The sequence below is a fragment of the Ovis canadensis genome, chromosome 2, assembly GCF_042477335.2.
Source record: "Ovis canadensis isolate MfBH-ARS-UI-01 breed Bighorn chromosome 2, ARS-UI_OviCan_v2, whole genome shotgun sequence".
In the NCBI taxonomy this organism is placed as follows: domain Eukaryota; kingdom Metazoa; phylum Chordata; class Mammalia; order Artiodactyla; family Bovidae; genus Ovis; species Ovis canadensis.
In genome coordinates, this window is record NC_091246.1 from 109,592,004 (window position 1) to 109,608,863 (window position 16,860).

The following is a 16,860-nucleotide window of genomic DNA, read 5'->3' on the forward strand; positions in this document are numbered from 1 at the left end:
ATCTAATTTTCATAACATGACGAGGCTCAATATTCACCCCCTGGAGCAATGAAGGACTTACCCAAGAGTTCAGATCATTCTGTTCCTTTTCTGTTTTGAAAGCACAGTACACACACACACACACACACACACACACACACACGCACACACGGAAAATGCTTCACTATGCACTGCTTGTTTGTTTCATGAATACATATTGTATCTCTCCAATTCACTACTGTGAAAATTAAGAATGGGCGCAACGCAATATGCTTTTTTCTATATTCCTCTAACTCTACTGAAGGAAACAGTAACTTTATAAAGTATTTCTGTAGCTAACTGAAATAGTTAAGAATCGTTTCCACTCTGCTGCTTATCTTTCGGTCTTCAGAATAACTATTGTGTCTCAAGACCAAGACTTAACAAAAGCAGTTCTGAGACTCTGACTTGTAATTAATGTAGAAAAAAATGCTTACATGTGAAAGTGAAAGTGTTACTCGCGCAATCTTGTTTGACACTTTGTGAACCTATGGACTGTAGCCCACCAGGCTCCTCTGTCCATGGGATTTTCCAGGCAAGAGTACTGTAGTGGGGTGCCATTGCCTTCTCTGATAGCAAATGATAGTGGTCACTATAAAGAAACGTTGCTCTGGTTTTTTTTTTCCCCTTTTATTGAAAACTTCATTTTTAGAATAATGTTCAATGCAACATACCAAAAAATTAGTCAGTTTTTTTTTTGCAATAAACAATTGCATGTAGAATAAAATTAACAATTTGTCCTTAAATACTAGACCATAAAATTATTGGAAAAAAAATTTCTATTATTTTCTAGATCCTGTTTATGTGTTTCTTCAAAAGATCTCCCTGCCAGATTTAACACTCCATGGCAAGTCGTGTACCATAGTCATTGCTCTGTTGTGCTGTCTTGACATTGCCTTGCAAAGAGAAATCATCTGTAAATATTTATCAAGCAAACATTAGTTATCTTGTTAAAGGCAATGATTGCTTACAAATGCTCATACTATGTATAACAATAATCTATATTCATTAACCCTTATTACATGCTGTTCAGGATACTAAGCATTTAATCCTCACCAAAAATTAAATGCAAGAAATATATCGTTTCCACCTGACTTAGAGAAAACTGACATGAGGAAGACCCATGACTTGTTAAATGTCCTAAAGTGCTACGTGCTGTAACTAGCACTGATTACCAAAAGATAACAAGACAATATGGAAATTCTGATATTTCTCCATAAATTAAGGTCAAATGGATTCTCTTACTGGAAAGATCAATCACAGTTAAGGAAAAAGAAAAAGTCACTCAAAGTTAGGTGGCAGCCCTGACAATTTGGTCATTTTACTGTATTAAAAAAGATCAAAATGATCAATAATAAAATCTCCTGACTTTGGCTTTCTAGACTTCAATGGAATGAAGTAATATTCCATGAGGATTTCAGAACTTGAACTGAATTTGAAATGAATCTCCTCTACCCTCACTGAGATACACCATTCCCTACATCATAGAGATGATAGCCACCACTATGGCCTCTGACAAGCACAACTTCCTTGCTAACATCAATGGATAATGATAAATTGCACTATTTATGATCTGCACGACTTTCACATTGCTTTGCATGGTGAGCGTGCTCAGTCATGTCCAACACTTAGCAATCCCATGGATTGTAGCCCACCACACTCCTCTATCCATTGGATTCTCTAGGCAAGAACACTGGAGTGGCTTGCCATGCCCCCTTCTCCAGGGGATCTTCCAAACCCAGGGCTCAAACCTACATCTCCTATATCTTCCGCATTCAAAGGCGGATTCTTACTACTGAGCCACCTTAGTACTTCTAGAGACAGAAGCACTTGTCCTTCTCTCCATACTTTCCTAGAATTAAATTAATAACATTTAAATAAACTCAGCTGATGAACTTTTTTTGTTTTAGATTCAAAGCAATGGAAAAAGCAAGAAGTTATAAAAGTAAAAAACTGTAGAAAATGAAACAGTTGGGTGGATTTATTTTTTCTTCACAAGTGCGACCATGTGTGTGAATTCATGTACGTGTGTATGTGTGTTGCTAAATAAGTATGTGAAATGAATACATTTAATTGGAGAATACTGCCAATTCAGTCCACATTTTTTCCCACTAGACTGGAAGTAGAAAAGTAGAGGAAAACACTGATGGGATTTACCTTAAACCCTAAAAATACCCTTCGCTGTTCACCCTCTTTCGAGCCACCATGTTAGAGTTTGGTAGTAACAGACATCAGCATTATCAGGGGATGCTGAGGGTCATTGCGGCTTGACATTTCTGGGGGCCCGTCCTTTCCTTTCAACTTTAAATAAACCCAGTATAGATATTTTTGTGCTTGGATAAATACCTACTCTCAGCAGCATGAATGTTTCTTATTTGTTCTTTTCGGCTGCCTATTCGAGCTTCCGGCTTCCTGGGTGGCTCAATGGTAAAGAAGTGGCCTGACAATGCAGGAGACGCAGGTTCAATCCTAGGATGGCAAAGATCCCCTAGAGAAGGGAATGGCAGCCCACTCCAGTAGAATTTCATGGACAGTGGAACCTGGAAGGCTGCAGTCCAGGGGGTCACACAGAGTCAGACACGATTTAGCGATTAAACAACAATGACCACAGTTCAGGCATCCCCACTGTATTTTGAACAACTAGCTCTGTGGGGTCACAGACTGCCATCCTAAGAGAGCAAGTACCTAGTTTATGAGAGTTTGGCTTCACTTTTCGGATGATCTCTAGAACCTTCTATTTGTTTGCACATCTGCACTGTTGACTCTGTAATAGCACTCCAGTAAACACATATGCAAACATGAAAGAAAGAGAAGAATAGCATACTCACGTCCGATGGTTTTAAGAGCCAAAAGCTCTGCCTCGTCCTTCCAAGCATGCCAAGCAAATGTGAAGGAGAGGCTGGACCAAACACATGCTGACTTGGGGTGACAGGACGCTCATACCATCTTCCCTTATTGTTAAGTCTGATCTCCCTCTTTCAGGTCGTCCTGCAGGTACCCGCGCTGGCTATCATTTGTATAAAGTGTTCCAAGGAGAGACGTGGTTACAAACTTCTCTGCAAGTTGTCATGGAGACTCCTGACAAAACTTCCACACACAAATTTCAATTATCTTCTCGAAAACACTAAAACATCAAACTTGCTCACCCTTCTCCCTCTGTATTTCACCCTTGATTTGGTTTCTTACATAGAAAAAAAAAAATGTATAGGAGGCTAATTGATACAGCACAGCTTGTTCAAAATAAACACACATAGAGAGAGAAGAAGAAGAAAAAAAAAAAACTCTCTCTCTCTCTCTCTCTCTCTCTCTCTCTTTTTTTTTTTTTTAATCAGATTGTGGACAGGAGATTCTGTTCAACATTGTTGCCTAGGGGGCAAGCTGGTGAACTAATCATCTCCAGATCCAATAGGTCACAGTCAATAATTAAAGCACTTGTTACAGGACTCTGTGAGGTGCAATACTGGAGCAAGTCAGGATGGGTATTTCCATAAATTCAAGAAAAGGTCCTTCTGCATGCTAATTTAAAATCTACTTCTTAGCTAATTCAGAACATTATGGCTCAAACAAATATATCACTTCACACCTAGTGTGCTGATAATATACTGAGGGCAGGAGGAGTGAAAATTTTACTTTCTTATTTCTTTACTTTTCTTTTCTTTTTAGCTTTTCCAATATCTAAGATGTTTGCTGGAGAAGAAACATAGACATTCTTCCAGCTTTATGGTCAGGGTGACAAAGGAAAGCATGAGTATGTCTGCATGCACTCAGTTCCAGATATCTAATATCTTCAAATCACAAGATAAGTTTAAAATACCACAGAAAAAAGTCCTTGCCAAAAAGATGAATCCCCCTATCCCAACAAGGGTGGTGCTGATTAATATTAGTAAAGTTGGACAAAGATGCTGAGAAATTTCAGGAAAGATTTATATGTATATATTAAGTCTCACATCTGTGGAGTACAATTTACTTGTGGAGTTGATTAAAACCAAAATGTTACCTCACAATAGTTTCAACAGCCAAGATGTGATCTTAGGACTTTATGTACCTTGTTACAGCAAAAGTTTGATTAGCCCTGTTTTATATATAGAAATTCTGAAGTACTAAGAAAGAAGAAGGTTCTACAAATTAAGTGACCTAAGTGTTCAATGTTGTTTTTGGTTTACTTCATGGGAAAAAATCCAGGCCAAACGTATGCTTCTAAAATCATTCTGAACAATTCTGAAAATATGTGATTTAAAGTTCTGAGATTTTGATCTTTGTTTTAATCATTATTTCAAAAATTGCAAACCCTTCATATTCTGAATATTCTTAAATTATTTTTCACTCATACTGAGTATTGAGTTGCATCTCAACTTAGTTGTTGAACTACTTTATAGCTGCTTTAAAAATATTAATCTCTTTAATGTATTTAAGGAAAGAAAATATTTGGGGGCCCTTTTTATTGATACTTGCATAAATAATTAAAAAAGAAGGTATGATAATGCTAGATGCAGTAGTTTTGCTCTAAAATATTGCTTTGCTCTAATTAACATCCTAAGGAATGGCTTAATTAAGATCTAAATATATAACCTTAATTCAAATGCAACTGAAACCAGAGAAGAGTAGCAATACAAAATCAAAAAGAAATAAATTAAGAATTACTGTACAATAACCATAGAGTAATCACTTCAGCTGAATATAAAATTCATTACCAACAAACTATTTTAAAATAAATGTATATATTTCTAAACCATGTATAAATCATCCTAGTAAAAATTAAAAAGCAACAAATAGAACTCAACTAAAAATAACATAATTATCATTGATAATTTAACAACATAAGCAGGAAGCATAAAATATTTTATAAAATCATGATTTTTATACAATTTTCATAAAATTTTAAAATTCTTAAAAGATTAATGTTTATTTCTGTAACTTGGTTCCATTTTGCAGAGCCCAAACAATAAAATTAGCCTTTTAAGTCTTCCGTTATTATAACTACTTTTTTGGTCCTCATTAGTTAAATGGGTGGTAAACCTTTTAGATGAACAATTTAGGATTTTTTATTTCATGTATTTTCTGCATCATAGATGGGACAAATATTTAAATATTATAAGAATTATTTAAAATATTACTTTAAATCAGAAAGTACTGTAAATACAAATATTAAGTTGTAACAGTATGGAAGACTCGAGAAAATATGTGTAAAATACTAAGCATCATGACAATGCACAGTTTCTATCAATGCTTTCTCATTTACCTCCCTTTAGTTTATCTCAGAACATATCAATGCCATTCATACTGAGTGGTAGACAGACAAACTATTGGTGATGTGCTCTGATAAAATACAAGTGAAGAGGATCATCTTCACTTTAAAAGTATCATCCATTCCATGATTTTGTATTTCTAGAAATTATTTTCCTGCAAGCCACTATAAATGAAACTGTTTAAAACGTGAAGGTTTCCCACTGCTGGACTGCCCTTTTCCACAGAATGGCTGCAAAATGAGACTCTCCTTCCAGCCTGTGACTTGTTCTCAATCCCTTCAGTGCTGACCAGGGCCAATAAGCTGCACATTATCCTCACCTGGAGCATTTCACAACTAAGTGATAACTAAAGTAACAGATGGGTCTTAAAGAATAGTGATTGACCATTAGAATACCTTTGTAAAGGAAATTACTAAATTACTCAATTTAAATAGCACAAGTCAAGTTATATACTTTAACTGAAAACTTACATATTTAGTTGACTTACTTTGAAATGTGAATACCTTAGTCAAATATTATATCACAATATTAAACATGCTTAATTCATCATTACAAGTCAATTTTTATTTGGTCAAGTATATATATACATAATATGCATATAGATACATTTTTACATATGGCTTATCTCTTACTTATCAATGCTTGTATAATGATGTCAATATACCCTAATTTTCTTTACATTTAGGTTTAATAATAGAATAAAACCAATGAATGCTTATCTTTTACTGCTTTACAATGAATTCTCTCTTTCAGTAAATGATAGTTTCTACATTTCAACTTAATTTTGTATCTGTAAGAAAGCATCAGTTTTGAAATCATTATTTTTTTTAGGTTAAAACATACTGAAGTATGCAACTGGCATTCATTTCATGGCACGAACTGCCTTTTGTTTATTCTTGGTTTTAAAACTGCTAAGACTCTCCAGCTGGAATGCCACAGGATCCCCTCCAATCTTGGTTATTTATTCCACACAGTATAAAACTTTGAGAAACAGCCCCTTCTCTCGCTGCTCCATGCCTTTCATATCCACTAATTTTTTACCTGATATTAAACATCATTTGCACCACCAAAGAAACAGGAACAATAAAACCGTTATAGAGATTATAATAACAAGCAAAGAGAGTTGGTTTGCCACACTTTATTTTTTTTTTATGCCATTGAACAAACAGATTTCTCATTAAGGGTCAAAATCAATGGAGCTGGTGGGAAAGTTGTAAATACTTCATTAATAAGATTAATTAGAGCTTTATGTTAGCTATTCCAGCCAATGATTCAGATGGCTATTGTTAACTGAATGCAAGGAAAAATCATTTTGTTGTCATTTTGTCAATATTGGAATGGAAATTTTAATAAAAGTAGCTAATTTTAATAATTTACTAATATTAATAACATTCAGCTTCTCTTAAGGGTTGGAGAAATAAAGATCTATATAGGAAAAAAAAGTTTCACATTCAAAGTATCAACCTTTTTTTATTGGAATGACAAAACAGAATATACTTCAAATCAAAGTCATTCACCTATTATAAAGGCTGACAGTGATCAATAACGGAATGAAAATATGTCAGCATTTTCCCTCAAAATTCCAATCCACCAAAATTCATAAACAACTAGTAATCCTTAACATTTAAGAGACTGGTAACGCTTTACTTGTCATAATGAAAAAGCAGATTACTTCCATATACTTTACAACTAACCACCCACTGTGTAAAAAGAAATTCCACTTCGTTAAATATAAGAGCAGATATTTTAATTGTCAGTAATAAATACTGTCATCCACAAATAGGCAATTTAAGCACCTTCTGTTTGTAGAAGGTACATAGTGTACATGGGTGATGACCCATGAAATTAAGATTATTCCCACTCCAAGGTAATGCGCAGGACTAACTGAAGAAGTGTTATATCCATATCATGAAAAAGGCTGCATTCTATTGTTAAAAGTTTAATGGCAGAAGCTAGTTTATTAGTAAGCAAAGAATTTAACTATACTGAAATTCACCAATGTTCTGGAGAGGATATTTTGCTTTACTGTTAAGAAAGTTATTTTGATCCATATTAAGATATGACCCATGCACCCACTAGCAGACTGCATATTAAGTAAAACATAAATGTGGGGTGTGTGTGTGTGTGTGTGTGTGTGTGTGTATACGTAAAACTCCACTATATGGTGTTTCTGACATGAAGGAGAGCTTTTAGCAACAAACTGTTACCACAGACTGTGAAACCGAACGACCTCCTTAGTAACTGCCTGAAGACCCCACACAGCACCTTAGCAACAGGGCAGGAGACACAGAGACTTTACCTTTCTGCATGGCAAAAAAAAAAAAAAAAAGCTGTTGCTAAGCAAAAATATAGAACACTGTAACTTGGTGTTTGAGAACCACTTCACAAGTTTCACGATTTAATCGGCCCAGTTGACTTTAATATAGACACACAAACTCCAGGAGAAGCCAACACAAACCTCTGAGACTAAGCCTGTACTATCTATACATCTCCTTTCACGAATAAGCAGTTACCCCTTCCTGTAACCTCTAGATCAATGGAGAGGAGCTGTTTCTTCCTTTTGACCTCTCATCCTGCTTTTTCACTTTATTTTGCCTTCCACCCATGTCATTGGTCGCTCTCTCAAAAAGACTACTTATTAAACCCCAAAGTCTCTAGAGGATTGTAATCTCAGCTCTGCAAAGACCTGGGAGCTGATGGAAACTCGGCACACCTGCTTAGGGTGGCCGGCTCCAGACTCCTGCCCCTCTGGGATCCTTCTCTGCGCAGCACTTACCTGCGGCTCCGCGGGCTCTGGGGATTTCACCAGGTGCTTCTCCTTGTATAGAGACCAGAGACCGATATTGGGCAGGAAAATTAAAGCCACCATGAATAACAAAGTCATCTGCAGAAATCTCTTCTGTTTCCTCTTCATCGCAAATGGTAACAGAGAAGAAAAGTTACAGGAGATGGTTCCCTGCCCGACTCTCGTTTGAATCCAAAGCACCAGAAACTGAGGAGAAGCTAAAAACTTTTTGCTGCGTGCTCAGCACCAAGGTGCACGACTGAAGGGGAGTTAGGCATCGGCAGAAGCAACGCAAAGTTAGTTTCCCCCCAGAAAACTATGACGAAGGCATTAGCTATTGGCTCAGAAATCAATGACTCCACTGAGGAAATCATTAAGTCTATCGACCTCCAGTAAAAAGCCACGGAGTAAATATGATCCTTCCAAAGACTAATCGTAAGTTATGAAAAAGTCAATAGCATGCTGGATACTTAAGAAAACGGGAGGTTTGGAGTTTCCCCCTCTGCGTGGGAGGGCTGGGCTGCGGAGAGGGCGGGCAGGAGGTCTGCGTGGGGAGCGGCTCGGCCCTAGCAAGTGGCAGGAAGGAAAGAGCTCGCTCTCGACCCCAGCACATCACCTTTCTCGTCTTCCCAGGACGTCTCCTCCTGCGCTCGCCCTGGAAGAAGCCACCTAAACTCAAGTTCAAGTCCTTCGGTGGCCAGCGCGCCGGCGGGCTCCCGGCGGTCCGGGAGACACGGTGTCCCGGGCAGAAGTGCTATTTGGAGCGAGGTCCGAGAACTCCCGGGCGCTCACGCGCCGCGCCGCCCCTCGTCGGCCGGCAGCAGCTTGGCGACCCAGGGGCCCGGGGTCAGGAGGCTCCGGAGGTCGGCGTAGGCGCCGCGCCGTCTGTGCTCGCGCGGCGCCCGGGCTGCGGTCCTCCGCCAAGTGCGGGCCCTGCCCATCAATCGCTCCCCTTCCTCAGCAACGCTCTCACGCCCGGGCGCTCCTGTTAGCATCCTCTCCCCGCGACGGAACGAGCCCAGAGGAGCATCGCCGCGCTTGGAGGGCGAAGCTCTCACGCTCCCCGCGCCGAGGAGGGAGGGTGGCGCCCGAGCCGAGCGGGGCTCTCGCGGCGCGCGCGCGGAGGGCGAGGAGGCAGAGGCGCGCGCTGCTCCCGCCGCCGGCGCCTGGAGCCCGCCTGCGCGGGGACGAGGCCGTGCCGGCCACGTGCGGCAGCCCGGGCGGGCGGGGAGGGCAGTCCCCCGCCGCCAGCTCCCATATAAGCTCGCCGTGACGCGAAAAAGCGGAGCAGGGCGACGCCGCCGCCGGACCCGGACTCCCGCTTCTCGCCTGCGAGGTCTGCTCTCTCCACCCCGGCCGTTCGCGCGCGCTCGGACCCCTCGCGAGGCCGGCGCCCCAGCTCGCCTCGCGCCAAGGGCGCCAGACCGGAGACGCGGGGCTCGGGGGGCCGGCGGGGCGCGGGGTTCCCGCGGGCTCCTCAGTGGGGCCGGCGGGCGCGGAGGCGAACCCAGCCCGGCGATCCTGCCCCGGGGGACCCAGGCCGCCCGACCAGGTGCGCGGCGAACCCGGGGGAGGGCCGGGACCGCGACGCGAGGCCGGGCGGAGGCTGCGGCCCTCGGCCTCGGCTTCGGGAGCTACACCGTGGAGCCCCGGCGGCTTACCTGGGTCGGCCCGCGCCTCGGCCGGGTGAGGTCGCAGTGCCGCCGCCTCCGCCGCCCCGCGTGTCCGCGCTCAGCGCTCGGGGTCGCGGCGGGGCCACCTGTCCCTTTGCCCTCGCAGGCACCCCCCGTGGTCCCCAGGCCGAGTTGGGGTCGAGCCTGGTCTCGGCGGGAAGGCTTCCCCTTCTCCCTGGCGCCGGCACGCGCCACCAGCCCTGACCGCACACGCACGAACCTGTGGCCGCGTCTCCAAGGGACCTGCGTGCCTGGCACGGAGTGGGGGCCCTCCCGGGATCCGGGGCTCCTAACTCCTGGAGGAAGGGGGACTTGCAAGAGGCGACAGACAGACACGCAGCTCCCGCTGTGTCAGCCTGCCTAGAACAGGAAGGAGCGCCACGGTCACCTCTTTGTTACAACTGGAGGTGATGCCCACAAGCTTGGGAGGATAGGACGGCGGGTCCAGGAGGGTCCTTTCTCCCTCTCTCCTTTCCGTCCTCTCCGTTCCCACTCCCGCTCCAGGGCCCCTCCCCTCCCTCTGCTGCCCGCTTCTCTCTCTCTCTCTCCTCTCTCACCTGATGAAGACATAGACGTGCATGAGTGTGAAGACACTTGCTTTCAGCTCCTTGCGTTATAATTTTAAAATCTATCTGAACAGTACATGCTGACTGACTAGATGAGTAAAGCTAGGTGCTGGAGTATTTGCTTCTGTGAATTACTTTCATTTCAAGAGTATGTAAACATATTCAATAAATGATGTCTGAATATGTCATTTAGGTAAAGACCAGTTACCGTTTCATTTTACAGAAGTGCAACTTTGGAATCTGGAGAGGACGGGACATAATTCTTCACCACACACACGACACACACTCATACACATACACATTCACACTCGCTTTCTTCTATACCCTGCATAATTTTCTAACGTCCTTTTTGGCTCTTAGCAAGTGCCATTCTGAAGCATAGAAATATGAATTCTGGGAAGCAACAAAACAAGGAGAGGTTTGCTGGGATTGACGGATCCTGAAGGAAAAGATTTTGGAAAACTTTTAATATTTAAATATATAATATGTTCTGTCTTGTACATAGTGTTATTAACAAAAAGTTTAAAAAAATCTCAAAGATACCTTTGACATTAAAAAAATTTAAAATCCTTCGTATTTTAAATAATGCCAGTTTCTTTGTGCCTTAAAAAAAATAAACAAGTCCTGACCACAAATAGACATATCATCATTCTGTTTTCTAAATCCAGGATTCTGACTTCAACCATGCCTCATTATTGTTATTCAAGTGAATTGTCCTGCAAACAGTACTTACTCTGGGAGCCATGGTTAGTCACAGTGAATGGGTGTACCTGTTATTCTCTACATGAAGTACATGCAGAGCCCATAGGATTATTATGCTTTTACAGCATAGCTCTAGGCTATCAGTTCCCACCCTCCATTTTACTTATTCATTACTTACTTACTTAATTATCATCTCTTTCACAATTCCACATGTAAATTTCTAACAGATGACAATGTTCCTAACTAAAATTGGTATTTATTTTAGCTTGTTACAAACAAACAAAAAAACTTTATGTGACTCTGAATTCCTTTGTTCAGATAATCCAGGTTAAATATATATATATACAGATGTAATTTAATTGGTCATTAATATTAATCTAATCAAATTCCCTGTCTTTAAATTCCTCTTTATATCCAAAGACACCCCCTTAGAACTCTTTTGGTCCTTCATTCTGTTATGACTCAATCTGGAACCTCAGGTAATCAGAGCCCCATGTGCCCAGCACTGTGTGAATACTACTGGAACACATGAGGAAAAAATAAAACAATACCTGGGACCTTGAATAACTTACATTCTAGTTGAAAATACAACATAAAGGCAACTGGAGAAATACAGAAGCTCAGCTGTTTGTGTTAACCTTCTGTTGAGCAAAGTTCTGCTTTAGAAGAGGCAGAACATTGCTTCCTTTTAAGCTCTGCTCTAAAATTTGGTGACTTAAAACAACTATAATACTCAGGATTCCATGCATTTGGCTAGGCTCCACTGTGTGGTTCTGCTTTCTCAGATGTGAATGTGGGCTGGAGCTGGGTTTGACCCCTACCTGACCAGCAGATCACCTGGGATGCTATGGTTGGAACTGAACTTGAAAGAGAAACATTTGCTCATCATTTTGCCATATTAATATTTACCCTCCTAATTTACTAGTTTAAAGCTTTATATCTGAAACTGGTAAGTCTGGTGAAAGTCAATTGTTTAAAAAACCAAAAAAATTGTCACCAACAGTCTCCTGGGGTTGTGTTCTTACCTGAACTCTACAGAGTCACAAAGTAATAAGCTTTATTAATAAATAAAATAACAAATGTTACAATGCTGGAAGAGAAGATTAAAAAGTAATTGATTTTTAAGATTATACTATGGTACATTATGTACATTTTAAAATAGTTATATTGAAATTTATCAGTTAAATGGTTTATACTTAGTTTTACCTTCTATCTTAATATGGTAGGATTTACTTTTATTTAGATTTAACTTTTCCAAGTTTTTATCAGAATCACAGATACTAGAGCATAAAGGTAATATATCTAGAATTGGAAATATATTCTCTTCTTCTTTAATCCAATCAAAATACCTGGAGTATAAAAATGCTTAAATTGTTCCCTCTGAATAAATAGGGTACTTTATTATAAGTATACCTTTAGCTAAGTTGTTTTTTGCAGGGGAGAGGGTGATCTTCCAGTGAAAATTGGGAATGATTATATTAATAATAGTTATAATAAAAGTAAGTTTAAGTTATGTTATTCATTTTTGTGTCATTAAATTAAGACACAGGTAAATAGGAATCTTCTTCAATCAATTTTTCTGAAATTACGTTTGCCACTACACAATAAAGAGAAATAAGAGCCAAGTATAATTTTAAAATGTGATATTTCCCTCTCACTACATCACTGAAATTCTTCAGCAAAAAACCCAAGTCAATTTCTATATTTCTGCAAATGTTGCTGGGTAGAAAGAAGATACAAACCTGAACATTCTCACAAAATTTTCAGTACTACAAAGCACTTTAAAGTGTTTGCAATTAAGTGTGGTGCAAATTAAAAAGTGACAAATGCTAACTAAAAGAAAAAGGTTATTTCTTCTTGGCCTAAATATTTTCAAACTAGAGAAATTCTTCACTTTGTGGCATTTAAGTTCTTAGTCAGCAAGTCTACCTCTAAATATCTTTATTCCTCTACTAACAGAATATATCTTTACTCAACTATATTTTCTTTCCCTGTACATTTAATTCCCTGATAGCTCAGACAGTCAAGAATCTACCTGCAATGCAGGAGACCAGGGTTCAACCCTGGGGTGGGAAGATCACCTGGAGAAGGAAATGGCAACACACTCTAATATTCTTGCCTGGGAAATCCCATGGACAGAGGAGCCTGGAGGGCTACAATCCATGGGGTCACAAAGAGTCAGACAAGACTGAGTCAGCACTCACAAGTGCTCTAAAATATTCTGTGTTTTGATGAAAATACTATGAAGTTTAGCCTAACTAAAGTATCAGAAACAGACTTGATTTGGGAGGATTGCTCTTCTTAATCTTGGGAAGTAGACTGTTGAATTAGATGCAGCTCTTTTTGTGATTTACTAAGAAAACAGAAATATTATTAAAAAGATTAGCTCATGAATGAGATCCCATTCTCAGTAGGCTTATGTGGATTCTCTTTTGCCTATATGAATGAAACTTTAGAAAAATTAGAAAATTTTAGAAAAAAATCTTGATATTTCAGACAACATCTGAGCTCAGTATACCAAAGCAAAAAATTGAGTATTTTATATAAACAGATTTTTAACCTTCTGTAAAATAGTTATAATTCTGATTAAAAATCCTAGGTTATATTCTTTTTTAAAATAATATTTTCTCTTTATAATATGATTAAGTAAGCTTTCAAATAAATATTTCCCATTCCGTAATGAGAACTTCAAAAGTAGTTTCAGGAAAGAAACTTGGAAACTTTGTGAAACAGGAATCATAAATGTTTACATCTGTCAATCAAATAGATAAATCAATAGAAATATATACAGGTAAATGGATATTTTGATAATAAGGATTTAAAAACTACTAGTTTTTTTGACCAAGGTTTCATTGAGAATTGCATGCAAGGATTCAAAGACTGAATCTGTCCATTGCAATTCATGAAAAATATCAAAATAGCAGCACTATGTCAAACTGCTAAGGAGGAGAATGCAAATAGATGTGAAAACCTGTACTCACTATACACTGAGACATGCCCCCTTTAGACCTAGTCAGTAGCAGAACTCATCAAGATAAAATAAGAATATTTTTCACTAATCAGTTTTCTCTAATACCTAAAGTGAAAGTGTTAGTCGCTCAGTTGTGTTTGGCTCTTTGTTACTCCATAGACTGTAGCCCACCAGGTCCCTCTGTCCATGGGATTCTCCAGGTGAGAATACTGGAGTGAGTAGCTATTCCCTTCTCCAGGGGATCTTCCCAACACAGGTATCGAACCCAGGTCTCCTGCATTACAGGCAGATTCTTTACCGTCTGAGCCACTAGGGAAACCCTCTAATACCTAAACTTTAAACTAATTAATTTTTAAATAAAATATCCATCCTTTTGTCTTCTTTCTGAATTGAAAATACTTATTTAAAAATATTAAATCTGCATATATGTTTGCAAACATTTGTACAATTTTAACAGTACAGATCCAAATTCTCTTTGGTACTTGAAAATATGGTGCATTTCTAAAACAGTGGCTACTTTTCTATCCTAATCATCCAGGAAATCAAAGCCGATAAAATATTTTATCCCTCAGTTCAGTTCAGTTCAGCCGCTCAGTCCTGTCCGACTCTTTGCGACCCCATGAACTGCAGCATGCCAGGCCTCCCTGTCCATCACCAACTCCTGGAGTTCACTCAGACTCGTGTCCATCGAGTCAGTGATGCCATTCAGGCATCTCATCCTCTGTCGTCCCCTTCTCCTCCTGCCCCCAATCCCTCCCAGCATCAGAGTCTTTTCCAATGAGTCAACTCTTCGCATGAGGTGGCCAAAGTACTGGAGTTTCAGCTTTAGCATCATTCTTTCCAAAGAAATCCCAGGGTTGATCTCCTTCAGAACATGCTGTAAATGCTCGACACATAGTTTTTGAATGAACAAATATGTAAATAAATGTATATCTAAATATTATCGCTTTTTTTAGCGCCATCTGCTCGCGGCGCCGCCTCCTGCTCCTCCCGCCGCCGCCTCCTGCTCCTCCCGCCGCCGCCCTGAGTCACTGCCTGCGCAGCTCGGGCCGCTCGGCTCCCCGCGCTCGCCACCGATACTTGGCATTTGTACAACATGGCAGACATCGACAACAAAGAACAGTCTGAACTTGATCAAGATTTGGATGATGTTGAAGAAGTAGAAGAAGAAGAAACTGGTGAAGAAACAAAAATCAAAGCGCGTCAGCTGACTGTTCAGATGATGCAAAATCCTCAGATTCTTGCAGCCCTTCAAGAAAGACTTGATGGTCTGGTAGAAACACCAACAGGATACATTGAAAGCTTGCCTAGGGTAGTTAAAAGACGAGTGAATGCTCTCAAAAACCTTCAAGTTAAATGTGCACAGATAGAAGCCAAATTCTATGAGGAAGTTCATGATCTTGAAAGAAAGTATGCTGTTCTTTATCAGCCTCTGTTTGATAAGCGATTTGAGATCATTAATGCCATTTATGAACCTACAGAAGAAGAATGTGAATGGAAACCAGATGAGGAAGATGAAATTTCGGAGGAGCTAAAAGAAAAGGCCAAGATTGAAGATGAGAAAAAGGATGAAGAAAAAGAAGATCCCAAGGGAATTCCTGAGTTTTGGCTGACCGTTTTTAAGAATGTTGACTTGCTCAGTGATATGGTTCAGGAACATGATGAGCCTATTCTGAAGCACTTGAAAGATATTAAAGTGAAGTTCTCAGATGCTGGTCAACCTATGAGTTTTGTCTTAGAATTTCACTTTGAACCCAATGAATATTTCACAAATGAAGTGTTGACAAAGACATATAGGATGAGATCAGAACCAGATGATTCTGATCCCTTTTCTTTTGATGGACCAGAAATTATGGGTTGTACAGGGTGCCAGATAGATTGGAAAAAAGGGAAGAATGTCACTTTGAAAACGATTAAGAAGAAGCAAAAACACAAGGGACGTGGGACAGTTCGTACTGTGACCAAAACAGTTTCTAATGACTCTTTCTTTAATTTTTTTGCCCCTCCTGAAGTTCCTGAGAGTGGAGATCTGGATGATGATTCTGAAGCTATCCTCGCTGCAGACTTTGAAATTGGTCACTTTTTACGTGAGCGTATGATCCCAGGATCGGTGTTATACTTTACTGGAGAAGCTATTGAAGACGATGATGATAATTATGATGAAGAAGGTGAAGAAGCGGATGAGGAAGGGGAAGAAGAAGGAGATGAGGAAAATGATCCAGACTAGGACCCAAAGAAGGATCAAAACCCAGCAGAGTGCAAGCAGCAGTGAAGCAGGATGTATGAGGCCCTGAGGATAACCTGCACTGATCTGCCTTCTGCTTCCATGGAAAGGATGAATTTACACCATTTGACAAGCCTATTTCAAGTTTTTTGTTTGTTTGTTTGCTCATTTTTGTTTTTGCATCCTAAAATAAAAATGTCATATAATTTTAGTTCTCAAAAGATGATGTCTTAACTTTGTACTAATTCAGGTAGAAGCAGAGGCCTAGCATAAATTATGTACCCAGTTTACCATATTACTGAAGAAAAAGGGGCCAGATTTGGAAGCGGTACTATTACATCTACTAATGAGAAAGTATTAAAAAAAAAAAAAAAAGACAGTTCTTAAATGATTTAATGGTTTTCGTAGAAAAAGTGAAAGGTTAAATTTCATTTCCTTTGGTCATAACTAGACTGAAGGCCCCAAGCCTCTACAGTTAATTCCGATTCTTATTGCTTAACGTGTGTCATTTATTTACCCTTGCCTATTGTTTTACTGTGTATTAAAATGGGTAGTACTGTTGACTTAAAAAAATAAATAAATAAATAAATAAATATTATCATTGCCTGTGGAGAATTCATTTCAGTCGATCAGTAGTGTCTGATTCTTTGTGACCCCATGGACTGTAGCACACCA

At 39.9% G+C, this 16,860-nt stretch overlaps 2 protein-coding genes across 2 annotated transcripts in view; one reads left to right on the forward strand and one right to left on the reverse strand.

The window, feature by feature from the left end:
* Positions 1-8,417, reverse strand: part of GALNTL6 (polypeptide N-acetylgalactosaminyltransferase like 6) — a 1,485,023-nt gene extending 1,476,606 nt beyond the window's left edge. Inside the window, exon 1 of the mRNA XM_069576771.1 lies at positions 8,041-8,417. Within this exon, the coding sequence (XP_069432872.1) occupies positions 8,041-8,178 (138 nt within the window). The 5' untranslated portion in view covers positions 8,179-8,417. The remainder of the gene's footprint in view (positions 1-8,040) is intronic.
* Positions 8,418-14,961: 6,544 nt separating this feature from the next.
* LOC138432724 (nucleosome assembly protein 1-like 1) lies at positions 14,962-16,406 on the forward strand. Its single transcript, XM_069574223.1, has one exon. It carries the CDS (start codon positions 15,058-15,060, stop codon positions 16,186-16,188), a length of 1,131 nt encoding a protein of 376 aa, XP_069430324.1. The 5' UTR covers positions 14,962-15,057; the 3' UTR covers positions 16,189-16,406.
* Positions 16,407-16,860: the final 454 nt, after the last annotated feature.